This window comes from Hippoglossus stenolepis, chromosome 8 (assembly GCF_022539355.2).
Source record: "Hippoglossus stenolepis isolate QCI-W04-F060 chromosome 8, HSTE1.2, whole genome shotgun sequence".
NCBI lineage: Eukaryota > Metazoa > Chordata > Actinopteri > Pleuronectiformes > Pleuronectidae > Hippoglossus > Hippoglossus stenolepis.
In genome coordinates this window covers 18,023,325-18,048,323 of record NC_061490.1, presented here as the reverse complement: position 1 = coordinate 18,048,323, position 24,999 = coordinate 18,023,325, and the positions used below count along the sequence as shown (strand labels likewise).

At 40.9% G+C, this 24,999-nt stretch overlaps 4 protein-coding genes across 4 annotated transcripts; all 4 read left to right on the top strand.

Annotated features, from left to right (window-relative positions):
* The first annotated feature begins 4,013 nt into the window (after positions 1-4,013).
* Positions 4,014-5,672, top strand: LOC118113246 (complement factor H-related protein 1-like). Its single transcript, XM_035162768.2, has 4 exons — positions 4,014-4,124; positions 4,231-4,422; positions 5,090-5,269; positions 5,376-5,672. The coding sequence occupies exons 1-4, from the start codon at positions 4,067-4,069 to the stop codon at positions 5,585-5,587; spliced, it is 642 nt and encodes a 213-aa protein (XP_035018659.1). The 5' UTR covers positions 4,014-4,066; the 3' UTR covers positions 5,588-5,672.
* A 1,522-nt stretch (positions 5,673-7,194) lies between these two features.
* LOC118113216 (calcium-dependent serine proteinase) lies at positions 7,195-10,186 on the top strand. The gene is made up of 6 exons (XM_035162719.2): positions 7,195-7,270; positions 7,327-7,514; positions 7,987-8,137; positions 8,273-8,407; positions 8,502-8,576; positions 9,175-10,186. The coding sequence occupies exons 1-6, from the start codon at positions 7,195-7,197 to the stop codon at positions 9,978-9,980; spliced, it is 1,431 nt and encodes a 476-aa protein (XP_035018610.2). The 3' UTR covers positions 9,981-10,186.
* A 2,374-nt stretch (positions 10,187-12,560) lies between these two features.
* LOC118113178 (complement C1r subcomponent) lies at positions 12,561-17,905 on the top strand. Its single transcript, XM_035162629.1, has 13 exons — positions 12,561-12,867; positions 13,209-13,422; positions 14,397-14,580; positions 14,673-14,807; positions 15,115-15,320; positions 15,412-15,559; positions 15,711-15,829; positions 15,950-16,028; positions 16,159-16,293; positions 16,593-16,667; positions 16,800-17,005; positions 17,079-17,293; positions 17,455-17,905. The coding sequence occupies exons 1-13, from the start codon at positions 12,842-12,844 to the stop codon at positions 17,819-17,821; spliced, it is 2,109 nt and encodes a 702-aa protein (XP_035018520.1). The 5' UTR covers positions 12,561-12,841; the 3' UTR covers positions 17,822-17,905.
* Positions 17,906-20,374: 2,469 nt separating this feature from the next.
* On the top strand, positions 20,375-24,678 carry LOC118113200 (complement C1r subcomponent-like). The gene is made up of 8 exons (XM_047341028.1): positions 20,375-20,467; positions 20,750-20,969; positions 22,444-22,621; positions 22,935-23,069; positions 23,322-23,396; positions 23,497-23,702; positions 23,803-24,011; positions 24,201-24,678. The coding sequence occupies exons 1-8, from the start codon at positions 20,442-20,444 to the stop codon at positions 24,562-24,564; spliced, it is 1,413 nt and encodes a 470-aa protein (XP_047196984.1). The 5' UTR covers positions 20,375-20,441; the 3' UTR covers positions 24,565-24,678.
* Positions 24,679-24,999: the final 321 nt, after the last annotated feature.

Here is a 24,999-nt window from a genome sequence, read left to right as displayed (position 1 = left end):
TCCTCTCCATCCGCGACCATTCCCTTGGACTTGGTTTCGATGCGCCGCCAGCTGTGCCATTTGCAGTTTCTCTGTCAACTGCGCACTCACTCTTTTTCTTGTTGTTCAAGAGTTTTTCAGCACGGATAGCATGTAATTCAACTGTCCCAAGATTTGCAGACTCCAAAGCAATGCAGCTTGCTTGCACCATCTCACTGATCTCCATCTTCATCAACAGTCTCTGCAGTTCAGTGCTGGTAGGTTCAAACTGCTGGCAAAAAGCTTCAAATTGCCCTGCTTTCTGCACTCCCCCAATCAACACTTGTGTGTGAAATGAAGTGGTAGATTCTTCCTTATCAGTGAATGTCAATGGTCTGCAAATCTGCTGAGTTGTTTCATCTTCTGCAGCCACTTCCACCCTCGGTGCTTGCGCGGTTGCATTTAGGCCATGAATTGTCCTTCTTCCATTTTGCTGTGGAATATGGGCTGCCACATATGGAGTGGTGTATGCTGGAAGCCTGTCCACCTCCTCCGCTGCAACAAGGTCGGAGTCTGGATAGAGGTTAGGGACGGCTGGAGCTTCCGCCTGCGCCCTCTGCTGCGGTAGCACCCTCCGACTGATCATCAGGCTGCACCACTGCTGGCTGTGGTCGTTCTCTTGGTGGAGCTGAGTCCAGATCAGGGTCTCGTCGGAGACCTACAACCTTAAATATAGTAGACCACAAATCAATACCTACATTATCTATATACAGCGGTTTCCCTCTAACAGGAGGCAACTGAAATAAATCTCCAACCACAACTACACTCACATTACCAAATGGAGCAAAATCACGACTTTGTTTCATCTGACGTAATCTTCCATGGATATAAGCCAACAGGTTATGACTCACTGTCAGGGACCAAGCAGGAATACCAGAGAGCCACAGATAGTTTATTTGACCAACCGGTCTTTTAATCTTGTTTCCATTTACAAAAATGCCAAAAAGATAAATTTCACAACCAGTAAAAAGGTCAATTAATCAAAACTAGCCTCCAGTAACAGATGGAGACCAGTTAACAGCCTAAAGAAAACTGCCCCTCAACTGATACCGGGGAACATATATGGTGGCTGGTCAAGCCTCTCAAAACAAAACAGGGGGATAGACTTAGACATACTAACATTGAAAACAAACTACAGCCACAACATAACACTCCAGTATAAGACCATATAATATTAACTAAGGGAAATTAATTAAATATAAATATCAAACAATAATCAAAGATTAACAACTAACAATCGAAATAAGGAAATAATGTCCCTCCCCATGATTACACGAGACCTCCCCATGATTACACGAGACATGGTGCAGTCCATGGTGCAGTCCAGATTCAGTGCTCAAAGCCATTTAAGGTTGTCTGCTGCAGCTGGGCCTCCTTTTGATGAATGGCCAGATGACTCTAGCAGCAACCCCCAGGAGCTGGTAACTCAAAGAAAACTTGATTAATCATCAGAGAAGAAAAGATTTAATAGATAGAAGTATGTTGCATGAAACCAAAATGTGTCCAGTTATTTAATAAATGAAGTGGGTGCGTGTGCAAAAAGAAACAAACTAAGCAAATTAGGAATCAAGAGAGGTTACCACCATGTTACCGAGTTTCAGTGTGTGTGGTTGCTGGTGCGGCCATCACACTCACCATGGAAATTTCATCAATGATCAAAATCTGCAAACTACAATATTTAGCGCGCAATGAGTTCACCTTCTCTTCACCTAGAGGTATGTACGGTAAGCGTACATCCTTCCCAATGCTTAAGGCACTGTGAATGGTACAAGCATGTAAATGGCTTTTAAAAGTACCTGCACCACCTGTAATGAACACATGTAATGGGTCTGGCTTCTCCCCCATTACCTTAGCTAAGCACCACTGCCTAATCTGATAAAAAAATACACATCTGTGTCTCATTCAGAGATCTTATTAAAGCCACACCATCATTTCGACACATGACATTACCTCTCTTTTCTAAATGGGCAACTTGCTCCAGAGTCACTGCTAAATCTGGAATGAGATCAGTGTGCTCTTCCACTACCTGATTCTCATCTCCACGTAACTGTACACACTCTAAACGATCCAATTCTTACTCTGGGCACAATTCGCACCAGGCGTCTTCTACAATACCATCCCTATCAATGGTGTTTTGGATGTTTTCCAACACATCTGCATCCATTTCAAATGACTTTCTATTTACATCAACAACTGACTTAACTGAATGCAGCCATCCATCATCTAATTTTACATGGCCTCCTCTGTAAATGTCACAAAACCCGCTGGTCTCAGCTGCACATCGATCCAATAAGGCAAAAACAATTGCAGAATGCTCTGATGGAACAACTCTGGACTCTTGGTTTCTGAAAACCGTACGTAACGAACAACGGCCGGTTGTGTTTGTGTTCTTTTCAAAAATAAACCCTTAAATAAATCTTCATAACTGGAGCACATGATCAATGCTACTTATACACTATGCTAGTGTATGGCTACAGTAGTTTGAATAAAATGTCCACTATACATTCCAACAGAAACCTTGGTATTATTTTGTCTAGATCAAGCATATCGGTGTCAAATAATGACCTATGATTTATGATCAATACGTACGACAACCAGCTTATAGTTTAATCACTTTTTTAAAAAATTCTTGCTCAGAGTTCATATTGGCTGTCTGAAATCACCAACTCATTCACTAACCCATACTTCACTTTATAAGGACTTTTATGTGGGGAACCTTGAGCTCATTGGCAAAAGAAACACTTGTTGACACTACTTGATGTATTTTCTCTGATCCTCATGACGAACAGCAGCCAGGGGAATTTCCATAGTAAATTCTGAATGTTTATTTTACACTTAGTATTAAAACCTTTAGCTAAAAAGCAGGTTCAATTCATGTAGATATGTAGAAATACACTTGTTTGCTGCAGTTTGTGCTTTTACCACCACAACTCACAGATTTGTCTCATGCGGGTCAAAAATAATGAGTTCAACGAACAGGGTATAAAAATCTTCTCAACACATGCAGACAATACAAAATGGCGAACAGTGATTAGTAAGAGATTTGGGACACGGCCGTTGTCTTAAATGAACAATTGTGACATAGGGGACTAAACATGTGTTTTTAGAAGCACATATGTGACAATGAGCGAGAATGAATGTAGAAGAGTAAGTTGTTTGAGACATTAGTGATCATTTTACTACATGTATTCATAACGATGTACAGATACAGATCGTCTCGTCTCTGTTGTTGGGGCCGAGAGAGTTTGTTGTGTTGCGACGCTGACCTCTGCTCACAGCCGTCCGGGAAATCATTTTGAAATCTGCTCTTTAAACAAATTCTGTGTTAACAAACATGGAGGTAAACAAACAAAACACAACTGAGTGTTGGAATGTTACACACATAAAATAATCCAAATGAAAGTTGAGACTAAAACATGCAGGTACCAAAGTTACAGTATCATCAGCGTCAACAGATTCATTTGTTTATATGCACGTTTGTTCTGAAAGATAAAATCACAATGTAAAGATAATATCATAAATGTTGAATACTGAATTATGGGTTAGGGATATGATTTGTTGTTATTACTATAATTGTATTATTTATAATTATATCTTAATCTAAAATAATTACTATAATTACAATTAAATCTTTATGTTTAAAGCCCCTCGTTGTTATTAGTTACTTTAAGATATAGTGTATAACTTTACTGCTTAATGAGATCTTAACTCATAATATGCAAAGTCTATCATGATTATAATTTTTTATAATAGGGTGTGTTGATTTCATTTGATTCTTTTAGAAGTTGTCAGTGTTCTTCACGTGTCTCTGAAATCAATTTGTAGAAAAAGTAAATAAAGAAACAACCACAGTGTTTGTCTTCCAGTGTGTATGGATCTGTAGAACATGTGTTTGGTTTGTGCGTTGGCTTCAGAGCGACAGCGTCACGTCACTGTCACAGAAAGTGTTAACTCCTCATTCTTTAACTATTTGGGGAAATGCCCTCAACAATCACTAACTTGTTTGGATTTGAACTGGGCTTCGTCCTGAGGCATCAGAATTGTCAAAATGTGCTCAAGATATTTGGGATTTATTCTTCTGGTTTGGTTTCCAGGAGCACTACATGGTAAGAGACTCAAATTTACCCCTAGAATCATTTAAATTTATTTTTTTAAACACACACACCTATTATAATATAAGAAATATTATTCTCTTGCTTATCTCTGTTTCAGCACAAAGTGCAGCTCTGCATTGTCCTGCTCCCTCACTGGTCCGTGGTTATTTCTTCCCTGTTAAAGAAACGTATTCTCATGACTCCAAGCTCACCTATGCCTGTAGAAACACACATAAACCTGCTGTGCAGGGTTGGTGGGCAGAAAGCGTGTGTCAACATGGCACATGGTCTCATACGCCACGATGTATAGGTACGTTTTTCACAAATTAAATCATTTGTGGTGTTAAGTGATCTCATCACTCTGTATATTAGGTATGAACAGCACAGCACTCTCAGGCATTATGCACAGTTTAAGCTTCTCTCATGTTATTAAAGGGTCACGCAGGGACTGTGAATGTTAAAAAACACTCTGAGGTTAGTGAAATATCATAAAAGTAGTGTATGAATGTGTATATATTTTTGTGTATCTTGCAAAATGACTGACATATTATTTATGGATAAAATGCATTTAGGGTTAGAGATTAGGGGTTCGGGTAAAAATTCACAGTATCAAAAAAAAAAGAAGATGAGCATAGTGATGTTATTCATAAACTGACACTGTCTTCTCATTCACAGGTTGTACCCACAATACAAACCCTGCTACAAAATTCATCCTTGTGAACATCACTTGACAAACTCAAACCTTTTTGATCCTAATTTTAGCCCGTAGCTCTCTCACGAGCTGTGGATCAGACCTGCACACTTCTCATCAGGAACTTTGGACAATGTCTGGAGATATTCCTTGAAAAAATAATTTTATATATTTTTTTCTATTTTATCAGGATGTTCTATGATGATGAGGGGTCCAAACATCAACAGTCCACCCACTACATGATCAAAATGATAACAATTCTTTGGTTGGTTCTTTTTTCTTTCAGAGGAACAAGCCTGCATTCCGCCAACTATTGCCAATGCAAAATACACAGAGGCCTCAGAAGGTTGGTATGAGGAGGGACACATCATCAGGATCACATGTGACAAAGGATATGAACACAAAGACAACATCGCAACAGCAAAATGTATAAATGGGACGTGGTCCTCTTTGCCCATGTGTGAGAGTAAGTCTTTCAGCTTTGTGCAGAGTCTAAATCTTACTCCATGAATTCTCACAAGCTACATAAACCAAACTGCCTGTTTGATCCATGACAAATGTGTTTTTTTCAGTAAGCATCAAAACGTGCAGGGCGCCCCCTAAAATCGCACACGCTGTAATCGTTGACCAGGGATACCAGGAGCTGTTTCCTGAAGATACAGAAGTGAAATATGAATGTGAAGATGGATACAGCATAGAGGGATCACACAATTATACACTTTTCTGTCTGGCTGGAACCTGGACTGAAGGCCCAATGTGCAGTAAGTGGACAATATGCAGATAGGATCAAGGGCACATCATTGACTACATCTATCTCCAACTATGTTCAAATAAAACAAGCTGCTCACATAAAAGACTTATTTGTGGTCTTGGGAGAGCGAAGTCGGTGAATGATCTGCTGAACTTTGTTCAACAGTCGTGAGAAGTAAACCAAACACGTCTGCAATGATGGTTTCATTTGTCAGTGGTATACTTGAATTCTTATTGGAAGGGGGATATTTTGACAGGGTCATTTCACGAGAAGTGTACAAGGACGAGTCAAACTGAAGCTCAGCGCAAATCTGCATGTGAGCAGGAGCTGTTTTAAAGGGGGGAAGGTACAGGGTTGTGAGGGAAAAGCCCCTCAGTTAGCGTTCACCGATCTTCACAAAAATCGTAGCCCAGGTGTATCATGACCAGACAAAAAAAAAAGTCTCGAGGTGCAATTGGAAAAAAGCAACAGGAAGCCCGCCATTTTGGCCATTTTCCACTTTTTTACTTTGACGAACTTGTCGTAGGGCTTTCATCAGATCAACTTCATATTGAGGTGAGTGTCATCTAAACAAGATGGAGATAAAAACTGTCTCGAATTTCGCTTTTTCGTCACACGGTGTGACCGTGGCGTGGCGTAGAATCTTGATGAATCGCCAAGAAAGAGGGATTTATTATAACTCCTCTGTGCATTGTTCTATCAGCCTCAAACCTCAGTCACACATTCACAGTCCCGCCCTGATCAGATCCATGTGTAAATATTAACTCGTCGTCAAAGCCCCCCCTGCTGGCGACAGGAAGTAACATGTTTTATACTTTGATGCACTGCTCCTGGCTGCTTTACAATATACAGCTCAAACCGTGTAAACATTGAGGTGTGGCGAAGGTTCATCCTTCGCCAAAGGAGACGATGTCATAACTCCACTGTGCATTGTCCTATCACCACCAAACTTCTGTCTCATGATCAGAGTCCAAGCCTGAACATCTCTATGTGTCAATATTTCCTCAGGGTCATAGCGCCACCTACTGATTCGCCATGAGACAGGAAGTACTTTGTAAATCCACTCTGCATTATCCAACCGGCCCCGAACTACTGACCTATGATCACAATCCTGACCTGAACAGCTCCATATATTAATATTAGTGCAGGGTCATAGCGCCACCTACTGATCAGTGTGAAAATGAAGTTGTAACATTGTCCAATTAACACAAAATTGCTCACGCTACATCAGAGCCCCTACTTGAACAGATCTATTAGTCTGTATGTAATAATACTGATGGCGCCACCTACTGGCAACAGGAAATAAGCTTTGTTTTACAACTATCATTCAATTTACATAAAATGTTCAGTGTGATGTGCAATTGATAGCGTGGACCGTAATGAGCAATTAGCAGGCAAGGATCGACATCACGTGACGGATGCAGGAAGTGAAGCGTTTATCCTTGCCGCAGTGCGCAAAAAGCATGCAACGCGGAGATGTGCGCTTGGTCATTGATCGCTCTCTCCACTAACCGCAACAGGCTTCAAAATGCATGTGCTCGGGCCCGTTAGTGCTACAACATAGCCCTAGTTATTATTATTAGAAGACAACAGACAGAAACAGTGGAGACAAGTCAAGGAAGACGGAACAAAACTGAAACATGAAGTGCGAACCAGAGGAAGCAGAAGCAGGGAGTCAGGAGGTGGAGAAAGAGAAGGATGAGAAAAGAAGGATGCGTATGATTGTGTTAATGTTGATTAAAATGATAACAATTAATTTATCTTCAACACAGTGAGTTGTGGCAAAGATCTGTCAGGACTGAACAAAGGGGACATATCCAGTCCCTCCTGGCCTGGTTTGTATGCGGAGAACGCAGACTGTCGGTACACCCTGTCTGTGGAGGCCCAGCTGGAGCTGCACTTCTCTGGGGTGTTTGATGTGGAGCAGAGCCCTGATGGTCAATGCATAGACGCACTGAGGGTACGTGCTGAGTCAGAAAACATACTGTGAATAAAAGCGTGTTTCTGCGAAAACCTTTAACTTTTAACTGAGCAGCGAACAAAGAGGAAGTACAGACTAAAATGTCGAAATCGTGGATTTCACATATTAGGTTCACATCCTATTTTGATCATTTCAGTATCTCTGTGTCACACATTTTGGAAGAACATCTTCCTTTGGGTACAGCTGCTATGAAACGTACCCGTGATGTCCTCAATCACGTGTCCTTGCACAGTCCCTCCACTGGACTGAGTTTATCTCAATTTATCTGATTCTATATCACCTGTCATGCATAAAAGATAATTTACTGTGTGCTACGTAGATCATGGATTTATTCTGTATTTTACATCTTTCCTGTTGATGTTGGATGACACACATACATCTGCATGTTTCACCCCAGTGAAAGGAGCAGAGAGGACGTCAGGGCTCACACATTGCCTTGTTTTGTCTGCAGATTGAGACCCCCTCTGGGATTATGGGACCGTTCTGCGGGCACACGCCTCCCCCGTCTCCCTTCCTTACTCACTCACATCGTGTCAACATCAGCTTCACCTCCGACGGCTTCGGCACCAACAAAGGCTTCACCTTGCACTTCAAGACCAGAGGTGCTGTGGCGTCTTTATCTTTGCCTTAGTGGTGAAAAGAACATTTGCTATTTGGAGTTTGCTGGAGACTAGATGAGTTATCTTGGAGAACGTCTTGGTTTTGTTAACAGTTTCTTTTACATTTCTTACATATAGCTGTGAATTGTGGTCATCCTGACATCCCAGAAGATGGCATCCTTCAGTTGACGGACTCAGAAAACTCACACACTCGGTATAAAGGCCAGATCCAGCTGAGGTGCAGTTCAAAGTACTACACACTGGAAGGAAACGGTGATTATTGGAGGTTTTCTCTTGCACATTCATCTCCCTCGCTTAAATCAAGCAAAGTTCTCTGACTTATTGTTTCCTCTCTTCGATCTTTCAGACATATACACTTGCAGTGCTGGTGGTAAATGGGTATCAAGCAGTGGAACATCACAGATGCCAAAATGCACTCCAGGTACAACTTCAAATACATTCTCACATTTTATTCAATATTAATATATGTATTTGGATTGTAACTTTAATTTACAGGCTGTTAATCACGTAGTAATATGAAGAAACAGGTGAAACAAAGGGGTATTTACTGTATCCTGGCAGTAGCACAGAGCCTCTAAGTGCTTCTTAAGCTGTTTGTAAAATCCCCCCCCAAAAAAGAAAACTTTATTTATTATGTAGAACATGATGCTGTGAAACATCACTAATGAGCAATAAAAGAAATGACTGTTCAATTAAAATATGAGAAAGTACTCAGTAACTTTCTCAGTAAAGTATTCAGCCAAAGTATTACGTTATTACTCAATCGTAGCCAGAGACAATCCCTGTTTTACCCCGTACACATGGGATATATACCTGCTATAATAATTATTTCCCATAGAATTACTGACCAAACCCATCTATTCTGCTTCTATTTTACTTACTCTATTATTACTATTTTTCAAATTGATAATTTCCTGGTAATTTCTAAATGTTACAACGTAATTAACGGCCTGTAAATTTAAGAGTTACCATTTGAACATGTTTTATTTATTATATGAATCTGTGTGTGTGTACTTCAGTGTGCGGGATGCATGAAAACGCCCCAGCGAGTGCAGGCAGGATTTTGGGAGGTCGCAATGCAAACCTGGGAGAAATACCTTGGCAACTTCTCATAAAAGAACCATCAAGAGGAGGAGCAACACTGATCAATGACCGATGGGCCGTCACAGCTGCTCATGTCGTGGAGAAGTTGGAGGAAACCTCTTTGCGCCTGTATGGTGGATTGGTAGATGGAAGGACAATGTCACTTAGATCGTCTGATGTGGTGGTCATGGATAGCGAGAGGATCATCATTCATCCTGGCTTCATCAGAGGTGATTTTCCTCTGGGACACATCAATTATGACAATGATATTGCTCTGATCAGATTGACCTCCAGGGTGAATTTTGGCCCAAACCTCCTTCCCATATGTCTGCCGGAGGTGAACAGGGGCTTGGTGGAAAATGAACAAGGCACAGTTTCAGGCTGGGGGTTGACAGAAGGGAAGGAAAGCCTCGTGACGTCTCGTGTGCTGAAATACGCTGAAATCGGGGTCTACTCCCTCAGCCAGTGTCAGAATACACCTCGCACGCCAACTGGCAGTCCCATGAATTTCACTGAGAACATGTTCTGTGCTGGAGCAACAGGGAAGGACAGCTGCCAAAAAGACGGTGGGAGTCCGTTTGTAATACCAACGTTGTCTGCAGGAACAGGGCCGTTTCATCTGGCTGGTATCGTGTCCTGGGGTCCCCCCTGTAAGGACAGGGAGTTCAAGGGTTATTATACCAAAGTAGAGAACTATGTCGACTGGATCAAGGAGACAATCGATAAGGTGGAGAATACTTAGAAAGGGGGAAGACGCAGGTGGAAACACAGTGCTACGAATCATAATACTGTAATCACAACTGATTCAAATTGCCAAAATAACAACTTTTATGAAAATTAAGTTTGTAACCCTTGTAATCAATGTACCAACACTGACAATCACAATGACATTAACACATTATAACTTCAGACTTCACTTTTATAATAAAGGAAATGATGGGAAATAAACTGCAGAGAAAGTGTTTCAATCGATTTGTCTTTTAATATATAAGCTAAGATACACACAAAACATCTGCAGGGTCTCCACACACAGGAACACTTAACTATTGCAGTATTTATACATTTGACACTACTAAGCTAAATGACCACACAAGGCCATGCAGACAGAATGTAATTTCAGAACAGACAGTACTGAAATCTGTTTTTCTGTGAAGCCTCTACAGCACATTTTATAGAAGTGTGTTTGTGAATAAGGCTAAAGTTGGAATTGATATCACAATATTAATTACAGAAAATATGTTTAAAAAAAAATACAGTTCAATTATAGCAAGCCATGCAAAACCAAAAGCAAGTCAAATGATTTTCAGTGGGTTGTGTTTCACTGAATGACATAAAACAAGTAAAATATCTAAGTTTTAAATCAGAGGTTGCTCATCTTACATAGGATTTTCTTTTGATCCTGTCATAAACACTTAATTCCATTGGAAGCATCATCTTGATTCATCCGACGTATGTATTGAAAACAAAGCCCTGAAACACACACAACAGCCGAAGAGGAAAGCAAGAGGTGAGAAAATGTTCATGTTCATGAAAAACAACACACCAGTCACTGCCACTCAATGAGCAGCACACTGGGGCTAATGAGATGCATACATTCACTCTCCTGTTCAGGTTTGTGTATTTTTTAAGGCACATCTTTTTTTCCTATTCCTTATTTTTTAAATAAATATATTTTGAGTTTTTATTGTCCACTTTATTGAGTTGATCTCTTCAACATACTGTATAAAACATGGCTCCAGTGTCACTTTCTCAAGTGAGGTTACAACAGTTCATCCTCTACTGCCACTTAGTGGTATAAATGATGACATGTTCTTTTCATCCTGTTTTTTAACCTTTAGTTTTATATTTTCCACTCTTTCTCTTCCGCCCATGTATTTATTTCAGTATTTTATTTTTTAGAATGTGTATTTTTTAAAACACTGGTGGATACAGTCCCTGCAGTTCATCGAAAAATAAATTCTCAGAAATCTTAAAAAGAACTGGTTCAGAACTTGACTGACAATTAAGGCAAAATGTTCCTGTGAATAGCCAAACTGGTGTATTGGTGCACACTGCTATTGTACAAGTTCCAAAGCCCCACACATGCTACTGGAAATGTAATCCAAGAATTTAGAAGGCTGTTGTTGGGGTTAGGTTTCTCTGAGGGGAGCCCACGATGTCAGATTTGAACACCAATCAACAGCAGATAGTTGGACGTCTTCTCAGACTGATGTAGATTTGAAGGCAACAAATACAATAGGTTTAAATGAATTTCAATGTATTAGCAAGCAACAAGTTTGAGGAATGCTGAAAAAAAAAACACAGTTACCCCTCGTGGTGGAATGAGGGTTGAGGTGGTAAGAATTTGAATTAGGGTTATAAAATATAAGATCTGTTTAAAATAAAAATCAGAATAGTTCCTTATGTTTCAAGTAATTCTCATTAGAATAGAATACTTTAAAAAAATGGCAAAGTCGTTTCTCCAGAAATCGAAAGCGAGCATACATTTGATTTTGCCAAGACAAACAAGACACAGTCCTGGCATTAACCCTTTGATACACAACATGGGTCCAAAGTGACCCGGCTCAGTTTCTATTTTCTATATCTTTGCAGTGAATGAATTTCATCTTTCAGTATTTCAGGTTATCCTAATTAACTTGTTTTTGATCATCACAAATCCTTATTTAAATAGAATCATTCTAATGCACAACCCATATTCATTTCCTGTTTCTTTGCTATATTTTTGAAATAAATGTATTTTACCATTTAATATTCTAAGTATTCATAAATATATCTTGTTTGTGATTACCAGAAATTATTATTTTCCTTTTTCCTTTCTTACTTTGTAAAAATCACTTTTACACACATGGGTCAAAAATGACAGAACACCTACCATTAATTTCACAAAGCTGCTTTTGCACATCTGATGCAAGTAAGTCTTATTTTACAATTCCATTACTATTGAGAAAGAGAAATATGTACAACACTAACTAGCTGTTAGCTAGCTAGCTTATTTTCTGGCTAGCTAACCATAGCTTGATCAACAAAATAAAACTTGAAATATAACAGTATATACTTAATAGACTAATTGATGTGCATTTGAAAATATGCTTTTGATTTTCTTTATCCAGAGTGTTAGTATTGCTGGTCGCAATCATTTCAGACTTACGGGTGACATGTTGGTAAAGATGCTGTATAAAGAACAGGATGAGGAAAATGAGGAGGCAATTCTTGTTCCTGATTCTGAAATCTCTGATGCTGAGGACCTGGACTTTGTTCTACAGGATCAAGCTGGAGTTGTGGGTGTGTCTTGGAATCCAGCTCTTCTTAATGAAGAAGGTTCCTTTGATGTTATAGGAGACTTATCTGTGATGAAGAAGGAAGAATAAGCTACAAATGAATATAGCAAAGAAACACCCAGCCATGCATGAATACGGGTCATTTTTTACCCATGTTGGGCATTAGAAGGTGTTTGCATAGCTTGTGTATCAAAGGGTTAACGTAGTGAGTTGCTAAATACAGGAAACAACACTTTTTTTTTTTTAGATGAATGTTTTACCTGAATGTGAAGCATTTGCTCCAACAACTGCGGATCAGTTCACTCACAGATATTAAATTCCAGAGATGGGGTGGACCTTCTGTATCGTCTTGTAAGTTAAATACAACATTTTAAACCTATTTTGTACTAAAGCGGTTTTTGTTTTCAATTTATTCCTCGATTCCAGAATTCACAGCAGATATCTGCCGTCGAACTGCTTCTTAAATCATTGTGTATTCACTTCTGCACAATTACTTTTATTATTACTGTTTCACAGGTTGATCGATTGATCCATGTCTCAGAATGACACGTATAAATCCTCAGTGATATCATGAAGTTGTGTTGACTATCTCACCATGTTTGTTCTTTTCTGTTTGGTTCAACTTTGGACCAGCAGCTCAGACGACCACGCATAAACAAATATGTGCTGTCTCCGCTAATGCACCTTTCCAGGTTTCTGTTTGTGTTGGCGTGTGGTTGCTGGCCGCTGCCCGACCCTGAGCCCCTGATGCATGGTGAGGTCCAGTCTCCCCAGTATCCGCAGCCCTACCCTCCCAACCTGCAGAAGCAGTGGGACCTCAGTGTGCCCGAAGGCTACCGGATCCGAATTACCTTCACACACATGGACATTGAAGCTTCTGCAGGCTGCTACTACGACTCCCTCACAGTCAGAGCCACATTTCAACACATATACAGTATTTCAATAAACAATAATGCTGCTGGGCTTAAATTTGAAACATAAAGTGTGACAAGCTGACATCTTCTCGTTGGTTAAAATTTTAAGTTGACACTAAACCTATTCTATGTACACATCATTTTCTTTTTAAACATGTGGTTAGAGATGTGATGAGAGTTAAAGCAACACCATGTCATTTTTACTGAGGAACAGCACCCCCTGCAGACACACGTGGGGAATTCTTCTGGGCTCCGTGTCCGAGTGATTTAGGGGTTTTCATGAGAAAGAACAGAACCTATCAATGTGTTGGGTGGAGCTCTGACTGCGTTGTCAAATTCACTGAACTGAAACACAACTGAACGGTGGATATTATTAATTCTTAAATTATTATTATATATATTGGAGGTAAATGCTGGTGTTTAATGTTTTGTAAGTCTTATTCTGGAAATTTAGGCTGAGACAGTTAGTCCGTTACACACTTCTCACAGGAGATCGTACCCACTCACCAAAGTTACATACACTGAGAAAAAGAAAATTGTTGGACCAACTCAAAACACAAACAGGAATTTAAGCTTGTTCAACTTAACGTTAACAATATATATATATTAACGCAATTGCTAACTTTAATTAGAACAAAAAAAATATTTCAGTATTACCAATTGAGGTAATTTTTTTATATCAGCAACAAAGTTAGGTTCTATAGTGTAGAGCAAGAACAGGCGTTGATAATGAAGATGGCACCATTCACCATCAAACTAATTTTGAAGCTGTTATTTTAAGGTAAAATAGCTTCGTGGGGTTGCTTTAATCTTCTCCTCGTGGTGTTATGAGCTGCCACAGACACAGTGTCCATTTAGGACAATTCATGCATGGGACAAAGGACCAACAGCAAAGTACAACTTGGTGTTTTCACAGCAAAGATCCCACACCATGAATCATTTTTTGTTCTTGATACGTTCCTTCAGGTTCTCTATGATGGAAAGGTGCTGGGAAAGTTTTGTGGCTCTGAGAACTCAGCTGATGGGCACCATCCCGGCAACCAGCCCATCTTGTCTCCAGGCAACAGACTCACCCTTATCTTCCAGACAGATAACAACAACCCAGAGCGCCACCAGAACTTGGGCTTCTCTGCTCATTACCAGGCGTTAGGTAACACTTCTTCTCTGTTCACCCTCCCATCGCTTCCCTCTTCTCACAGCAGAACCGTCCCCCATTATAATCAATCACTTTGTCATCACCAGACATAGATGAGTGTTCTGCCCCTGGAGATGCCTCAGGTCCACTCTGCACTCAGATCTGCCTAAACACACTCGGGTCTTACATCTGCTCCTGTCACCATGGCTACGAACTTCGCTCAGACCAGCGCAGCTGCATGTGTGAGTGTTGCGCAGATACACTCCTCCCCTGTATGTAGGTCAAACGGTTGTGACTTCAGTGTTGTCGAGTTTCACAAATGATATACAGCTACATTTAGAAGAAAATGTCCTGAAACAACCCATAAAAATGATTTCATTTTCATTTTCAACATTTTCATTGATGTCTCAGAGAATAATTCATGGATCTTGATATAATCTGGATCTAGTGAGTTAAAAAGTGGTTTCATAAGGGGACTGTTAGGCCTTGGTGGAGGTATGTGCTCTTTTAAGTGCCAGTTTCTAGTTTCTCCTGTTTCTTGTTGCCCAGTGTCCTGTGCTGGTGGTATTTTTGATGAGCCAGAGGGATTTCTTTACAGTCCAGGATATCCTAACTCCCCACCTCACGCCGTGTCCTGTCAGTACATCATTTCTGTAGAACTTGGCTTCACTGTGTCGCTCAACTTCTCTGACAACTTCCACATCGAGAGTGTTGACACGCAGCAAGGCCTGAGCTGTCTCCATCACTGGTTGCAGGTAACAACTAGCAGATTCCATGCACTATCTATAAATGGATTGGTGATACGATAAATGAACAGTGTAGGTTACTGCTCCTCTCTCGCTGAAGGTGACCGTTCCAAACAGAGATCACATAAAGCTGTGTGGTGCAAAGAGTCCAGGTCTGATGGTCACAAACTCCAACACTGTCCAGCTGGACTACCACACTGACGACGAAGGCCTGAGCAACGGCTGGAGCCTGGACTACAGCACACACAGTGAGAGGGAGAGCAATGACAGTAGAAATAAGCCAATGAGCACTTAAACTGTTGAGTGCCGCTGTCAAAGCATTTGGGCACTGTGCACCATATTTGGTCCCTTCAGGTATGCAATTGATGTTTCATGTATGCGTTTCCATGGCATTTCCAGGGGTGCAGTGTCCAGTTCCTGGTAACGTGGCCGAAGGCAGAGTCACGCCAATCTTGACCGAATATTTCTACAGAGACTACATCTTTGTGCGCTGTGACCAAGGATACAAACTGATGATGGTTAGATGAAACTTTATTACAACGAGCAGTACTTCGCATTAAGAAAAAGTGTTGTCATCGTGCGATTAAAATAAAATATCAGGCTGACATTTAGTCGTTTCCCTCTTTTCTCTGTTTCAGGAGGGTCAGGAGATTGAGAGCTTCTCTACCATGTGCCAAAACAATGGACAGTGGCACCTTCCTCTGCCAGAATGCCACAGTACGTCACCTTTAAGCTCAAACAAATATATGTAAAAATGTAATGGAAACACAATCAAAGTTCTCCTGTTGACTTGGGACAAGTCTTAACAGGAAAAACCTACACATGTCCTTGTTTTGTTTCTTTGCAGTATTTGATTGTGGAGAACCTGAACCTCTGCTGAATGGCGGAGTGACCTTCCTCTCTGGCTTCCAGAACCAGTACCGTTCTGTTGTTCAGTACCACTGTAATGAACCGTTTTACTCGTTCCTTGGGGCCGTGAATGGTGAGATATTTACATACTGGCTGTCCCAACTCAGGGACCGCCTCCTTTGTGGGCCTCGTAATCCTCTAAGGCCAAACTGAAATGAGACGGGTCTACGGAGGATTTCTGTGATTTGCATCATTAGCTTGTACCACCATTACTGCTGTCGTCTAGAAGAAGAAAGTTTTAATATCCCTTGGTTTTATAACATGTATACATTAGCTGTTCGATTGAGTTGAAACCTGATAACCTAAGCTTGTTCGCTAAAACCAAAGATTAACACCAAACCATGTTTTTCTTTTGTTCCGTCTACTCCTCAGTTAGCTTCACCTGTGAATCAGACAGAAAGTGGAGATCCAACCATGATGTTGTTGTCAGACCAACATGCATACCAGGTATTGGTTGTCAGTGCAAAAGTAGCACCCTGCAAAAAAGATCTAAGTGTAGAAGTTTTTCTGCGATTGGAACTTCAAGTCTGTTCTTGAGTGAAACTTAATTGTGTTTGTGTACATCTGCATCACATCCAGTTTGTGGCCAGCCAACACAACACCTCTCTGTGTATCAGAGGATCATTGGAGGCAACGATGCTCCAGACAATACCCTCCCCTGGCAAGTGCTACTGAGTATAGATGGAGGAAGAGGAGGAGGCATGGTGATCGCAGACCGCTGGATTATGACCGCAGCTCATGTCGTAGGAAAAGATGGGAACCCTGCATTAAACGACACTGTACGGGTAAGTGGGCCACCATAGTTGTTAACTGCATGCCCATAGTCAACATATTTTTACATATCTTGTTGATTTTCAGGTTTATATGGGACTTACTGATGTTGGGACGTTGATGGTTTCTCCTGTTTATGCTGCCTCAGTCCACATTCACCCAGATTACAACAACCCCAACCACGTAGACTACAACAACGACATTGCCTTAATCAAACTGCAAGACCCGATCACATTCGACTCATCAGTAATGCCCATATGTTTACCAGCGCAGGATGCCACATATGTCACTGGCACGATGGGGTAAGGAAACAACTGTCATGTTTACATTTTAGGATGCTGCATAAATCATAAATTATTTTCATCTGTTTTAGTTTCGTGAAATCTGGCAAGCTTTTCAACAAGAGACTGTGATTTGCTTTCTTCTTCAGAGTTCACCATAACCGTGTCAATCCCTTTTTCAGACTGGTGTCAGGTTTTGGCGTTACAGAAACCGACGGCAGGCGGATTTTAACAAATAAGCTGAAGTACGTGCGCCTCCCTGTGGTGGACCAGGTGACATGCACTCAATCAATTACGTTGTTTAAGCGGGGAAAGAACAACGTACCAAGCCTGACAAACAACATGTTTTGTGCTGGAGTGCCTGAAGGAGGGAAGGACTCCTGCCAAGGTGACAGTGGAAGCCCCTATGCCCTGACTGACCATGGACGGTTTTGGGCTGCAGGGATTGTCAGCTGGGGGACTGGCTGTGGAAAGCAGGGAACATATGGAGTCTACACCAGAGTCACTAACTACCTGGACTGGATCACGAAGACCATGCAGGAGAACTGAGATTTTCAAGTAATTCATGATGAGAAAACCACAACATCTAAAATGAAACAAATGTTGTTCTAAATAAAAAAATAATGAACAAAACACCTGTGTACTTTCTGGTTACAACCCTTTAATTTTCCCACTGCTCATCAACGATGGATGATTATTTTCGGGAAGGCCATTGTACAAGGTGAGCCTCAGCAGTTCAGGTAGCTGTCATGCACAGGTGAGTTGAGCACCTGATCGATGTCCTTTCTGATTATTATATTATCTCTGGTCTAGTTGAATATTCAGAAATGACTAAAGGCCAAAAACATTGCATCTTGATGGAGTGTCCGACTGTAGCGTACGTAAATATCTTGGCTAAGTCCAAATGCGCTTACAAAATGCTTTTAACCATTTTTAAAACAGTTATTTTTAAACTTGGATCCAGTATTACACACATATGATCCAAATCAGTAACTATGTCTATCCTTTCACATTTGATTAGAATATAAGGATTAGGAGGTTGTAAAATTGGCTATGAAGACCATCATTTACCCCCGAACCCCGACATTCAACGGCTATAACAACAAGCGGAGAAAGCAGAATCGCGGGCTGACCTTATATATACAGTCTATGGGGCTGACCAGCGCGGAGAAATGCACGTCCCATGTGAACAGCCAGGCGGCTGCGCGCTTGAGAACGGCGTAACGAGTGTGGGGCTCTGTGTGTTTGTGCCAGTGTTACAGTAGTGCTGAACACTGCGGAAGTCTTCCACACTGCTGCTGTGTGGCGTTGACACAAATTCCAGCTCACGCACGGGAGAGCGAGCGGTCGCTCCCGAGCAACTGCTGCAGCCTCCCAGTCCCAACGATCCAGACAAATGCCACATGTGAGTGAATCGCGGGCTGACCAGCGCGGAGAATTGCGTGTGAACAGCCAGGCGGCTGCGTGCTTGGGAACGGCGCTGCGCTGCCTCGCAGCCTCGCTGCGTCCGGTGTAAACCCGGCGTAACGAGTGTGGGGGGGCGGGGGGGATGAGGTGGGGTTGGGCCAAGGCCATGTAGGGAGACTTCCAGTGTATTGTTATGACACAATACACAGGAAGCTCATTCGAGTCACTCAAGCATGATGTTTCTGACTGAGAGGAACCATAACAAAACGCGCAAGTGTTTTTTTCCAGAGTTTTTGGGTTGGTAGACATGCCAGATACCCACATTAACCTGTAGAAGCACTAACAAAGTGGAATTTGCATGCTATGTCCCCTTTAAGTCTTATTATTGAACCACATTAATATTTCCAACAGACATGTCATTTTATTCCATCCATATTGGCTATATATAGAACAACACTTTAAAGAAACATGTTTATCTCATTATGATTGCAATAATAAGTTTGTCATTAACCCCACCAACCACACTCATATTCAGAATTGCAAAAGCTTGATTCAAAGACTTTGAGAGAGTTGGCTTCTCATACCTGGACACTGCATGTTTGACTGATTCTCCCTTGTCTGCCTGATCTTTGAAACTTCTTTCGTGCCATGTTTCAAAGTGGCGCTTCACACTGGACGTTCGGCACACAACATTTTCAAAACATAACGTGCACACAGCCGGCTCCTTATGAAAAACAAAGCCATAGTCTTCTGAAATGCCCGTGTCTTCGTTTTTTTAGCTAGTGGGCATGACATCACCAATACACCTGAACGGCTTCACGGAGATTCATGTGGGAGAAGGCGAGCAGCGCCGGATGGGAGGCTGCTGCTTCTTCTTCTTCTTCTTCTTTAATGGCGATTGGCATCGAGCCTATGGCGCATTACTGGCACCTAGTGGCTGGGAGGTGTTAACATCAATCAAGCTAAATAATACAGGCTGCGTGACGGCAAAACCTCTGAACATTTCTTTAACAAGTGTGCCAATGATTATGGCGCCGCGTGCCATCATTGCCTTAGGTTGCCGACCCCTGATATAGACTAAATGATAGGCAACCCAACATTGATCCCTGTGGAACACCAATTTTGTACTTCATTGTACTGAAAATGCATCATACAGATAACACATTGCATCCTATTAGATAAATAAGTCCCGTTTCCTAGATGAGAAATTATATTTAGAGATTTTTCCATTAAAACATTATGACTGACTGTATTGGCTGCTTTACACATATCTAAAAATACAGCACCAACTACTATTCTTCTAACAATCCTTCGTTTAAGTTGGTCCACTAAATGCAAGGTAGTAGAGGTAACAAGGTAAAACTTCCTAAATTGATTGAAGAAATTTCATGAAGCTTTTTCAATGAAATATATTTCATCAGTGTGTGTCTACCAAAGTTTTCCCTAGTTTTGACATTTTTAGTTGTGTATATGAGCATTTTGTTTAATTGTGTGGGTGTGCTGGTAAAAGATTTTCTACGTGAAAAGCTGAGGTTTTAAGTGTAGTGTGTGAATGAGTCTGGCTTCATACGTGTACATCCAAGGTAATTCTGAGTCACTGATGGCGCCCACACTTTCCTCCTACAAGTCACATTTGCCAAGATAAACAAAAACACCTACTGGGAGTTCAATGTTCAGTACAAAACGACCGGATCCATTGGAACTTGACTCAATCCTCTCAGAACAGTAAACCACACGCAAACTGTATCTACTTCCTCCAGACATGGGTTGGACATACTCTGTCATTCGGTAAGTTTGAATATTTTTTAAACTGATTTCTAAATTGAATCATGAAATGCTATGAACCTGCTAAGAATGGAGCTTCATATTATATGCAGTTTAATATACATTGTCTTCCACACAAATTGTTTTTAAAGTCGACTGAATTATCTCGAGCCCCGTACAGCCAAGTCAAAACTAAATCTTCCAAACGTTAACAAATGATTGTGTCTCTGATTGTTCTTTTCCTGTTTACATCAACTTTGGGCTCACACCTTAGTTCCAACTTTCTCTGTTCACGAATCTCTGCAGGTTTGTGTTTGTGTCTGTGTCTGTGTGTGAGTGCTGGTTGCTGCCCTACACTGATTCTATAATGCATGGAGAGGTCCAGTCCCCCCTGTATCCCCAGCCCTACCCAACCGGTCTGAAGAGTGAGTGGAACCTGTGGGGACCTGATGGCTCCCAGATCCAGCTGTCCATAACACACCTGGACATCAAACCTTCCGCTGGCTGCTCTCAGGACTCTCTTACAGTCAGAACCATATTTTAACATATAATTACTGTGTATTTGGAACAATATCCGTGTTTTCATCTTGATGTGCTAAACCCAGAACTTAGTCTAATATTCTTTACTTCAATATGAATAGAGAATTGATCATTGGCACAAATGGAGGTATTGAATTGGACTGAAAAATAAGGCAAAATTAAATCCGACACATGAATGCCCCCATGTAATACAAATAGCAATAGAAAAGGTCATTTGATTCGTTAATATAAAAAAACATTGATCTTGAACTTCAATGTTAAAAGTATTGCTTTGCTCTCAAAGCTGAGGCTGACATAGTAGCTGACACCGATAACAGATGAGCATTCCAATGTAACAGATTTGTGTTTGAATTTGTTTGTGTTTTTTAGTTTAATTTAGCAAAAAAGACAGTAGAGATGCAAGTTTATTGGAACTCAAACAGCCTATTTAGACTTGTGTGTTCAGGACTCGGGTTGGACTTTGACTCTATTCATGCATCAAGGTTTGGACTCGGACTCATGACTTGACCATTACATCTGCTCCTGATCCACAAATGCTCTTTTTCTCTCATTTTATGTTTTAAAAACTCGACAATATTATATAACTTTTGAAAGAAGAAACAAAACACAATTCTACTACTATTCTTTTAATACTCCTCATTAAAATGTCTAAAAACAACTAGACGTATGTTTTCTATTTTGTTGACTTATGTGCTCACATTATCCAAAATGTTTCCAACAACGTTCAAACCCAGAGACATCACAAATTTTATTCAAGGTAACAGGACATTTTATTTTGGTCGCCTTTTAATTGCGTCATACCAAATTGACCCGTGGCTTTGCTCGTCTCTGCTTCCGGTGGCAAATGACGTATGCAGAATGAAAAACACACAGCTAGCCAGTTAGCCAGTTAGCCAATTAGCTGTTTTTTCCATCCACTATGTGTATTGGTCTCTTGTAATGGACCATGGTTTTATTTGACCATTTACTGCGTAACGTGAATAAGACATTAACACATTACCTCATCTGGGAACATGATTTGAGTCACGTCAGGTTGATTTTCATCAGCAATGGTAGTGAAGACAACAACTCCCATGAGCCTACGCTGTTTCATGGTGTCATCAAACTAGGTCTTTTGTTATTGTTTTGATTGAGAGACCCCTGGTAGCCGAAGTTACATATTTAATGTTTAAGTGCAAACCCCCACCACCATCCCAGGCACATCACACACATATATTTAGACATTATGGTCTTAACACCAGACAATTTCCGACTTGACCAACGCCAACGTCGCTGTTACTGAGTCATGTTGTTAACTTTAAAACTCTTCTCCTTCTGTGTCAATGTTCCATTAGCTGCAAACATTAATGTCTGTTGTAGTTATTGGATAGAATTTACAAAGTCTTGCTTGAACTCACATGAAACAGAACTAATCAGGGAGTGCCTCATCATGTGTTTTTATTTTGTTTTATATCTTTCAGGTCGTCTATGATCAAAAGATCCTGTGGACGTTTTGCGGCCAGGAAAATTCCACTGATCACCCAGGCAAAGAGCCGATCCGTTCTCCTGGCAGCAAACTGACTCTCATATTCCAGACAAGTAACTCCACCTCAGAAGTCCAACAGCATATCGGCTTCTCTGCTGCCTATTGGTCAACAGGTAAAGCTTTTATGGTCACCTCCCTCCTCTGTATCAGAGTGTATAGAGAACACACAGTGAGAGATGGAAAGACAGATTCTGTCTCTTTGTGGAATATTTGTTTGCTAACTCTTCTGTTGGTTAACTGTAACAGTTTTACAACAGATATGTAAAAATTGTGATTATCATTTGGTTGTCATTAGCGTCCCACAGGTCAAATGCCCAAAGGTGGAGATTGTTGGAAATTATTTTGTGACAAATAAAACAATTACAGCAATTCAAAACATATCTCATTTGAAAAATATAAAAAGGTCCCTGTTATGTTGTTCTGCAGTGATTGACTGTGGAAAACCTGAACCTCTGCTGAATGGAGGGATGACCTACCTGTCTGAATTCCAGAACAAATTCTTCTCTATTGTTCAGTACCGCTGTAATGAACCGTATTATTCCCTCCCTGAGGATGCAAACGGTGAGATTTTCACATACATCATGCCAGAAAAGTATCACTACTAATGCACATGTGAGCACATGAATCTTTACATTTTTGAAATGGCTTGGTTTTGAAATATATCTTGTTCTGTGCTCTACAGCTCTATTCTTCTGCACAGCAGATGGAAAATGGAAATCCAGCGGTGCCCATTGTTTCAGTGCTCAAGCCTTCTCCTGGATCAAGAATGTGATATGCTTGGTTTTGAAATATATCTTGTTCTGGGCTCTACAGCTGAATTCACCTGCGGAGCAGATGGAAAATGGAAATCCAGCCACGACAGTGTTGTCGCTCCTACATGCATACCAGGTACCTGTTGCCAAAATAAAATCCTGTGATGCAATTGGAACATAAAGTCTGTATTTGTGTGAAACTTCATTGTGTTTGTGTACATCTGCATCACATCCAGTTTGTGGCCAGCCAACACAACACCTCTCTGTGTATCAGAGGATCATTGGAGGCAACGATGCTCCAGAAGATACCATCCCCTGGCAAGTACAACTCAAAGTAAATAACGCAGTTGAAGGAGGCATGGTGATCGCAGACCGCTGGATTATGACCGCAGCTCATATTGCAAGACAAGCTACAAACCCAGTATCAAACGACACTGTACAGGTAAGTGGGCCACCATAGGTGTTACCTGCATGCCCATACTCAACATATTTTTTACACAGAGAGAGACATTCTAATTCCTACATATCTTGTTGATTTGCAGATTTATATGGGACAAACCGATGTTCAGAGCTTGATGGTTTCTCCTGTTTATGCTGCCTCAGTCCACATTCACCCTGATTACAACAACCCCGTAACCTTCAACAACGACATTGCCTTAATCAAACTGCAAGACCCGATCACATTCAACTCATCAGTAATGCCCATATGTTTACCAGCGCAGAATGCCACATATGTCACTGGAACGATGGGGTAAGGAAACAACTGTCATGTTAAATTTCACAATTTATTCTTTTGTAATTCATCATTTTTCTGCTCCTCAATTTGCTTTTTTTCCCCTTGTTGAGTCAACATGTGAATATTGTCCAGCTTCGAGACAGAAAACTGATTTTCTCTTTACTTCTGAGTTTACCATCACTGTGTCTTCTCTGTCTTTTTCAGACTGGTGTCAGGCTTTGGCGTTACACGAGACTGGGGCCATTTGAGCCCAAAACAGTTGAAGTACGTTCACCTCCCTGTGGTGGACCAGGAGACATGCAGAGATTCATTTACTACGTCTCAGGAGAAACGGGGCGGAGGACAAATCCTGACAGACAACATGGTTTGTGCTGGACTTCCTGAAGGAGGGAAGGACTCCTGTAGTGGTGATGCTGGAAGCGCCTATGCCCTGAAGGACAATGGACGGTTTTGGGCTGCAGGGATTGTCAGCTGGGGGACTGGCTGTGGACGGCAGGGATCATATGGAGTCTACACCAGAGTCGCTAACTACCTGGACTGGATCACGAAGACCATGCAGGAGAACTGAAATTTTCAAGTTATTCATGATGAAAAAAATTATAACATCTAAAATTGAACAAAATAAAAAAGACAACAAATTTTGTTCTAAATAAAAAAATAAAACCCCTTTTTACTTTCTCTTAACAACCCTTTAATTTTCCCACTGGTCATCAACGACAGATGATTATTTACATTTGTACTGAGACAGGAAAGATTGAGCCAATGTCTCATCCTCTCCAAAACAATTGTTAGCTCGGCAAATGCTAACTCTGGAAAATCAATAATATATAGATTAAATGATAGCCAACCCAACATTGATCCCTGTGGAACACCTATTGAACACTTTATTGTACTGAAAAATGCATCATAAAGTTAACACATTGCATCCTATTAGATAAATAGTTCCCGTTTCTTAGATGACAAATTTTATTTAGAGATTTTTCCATTAAAACATTATGACTGA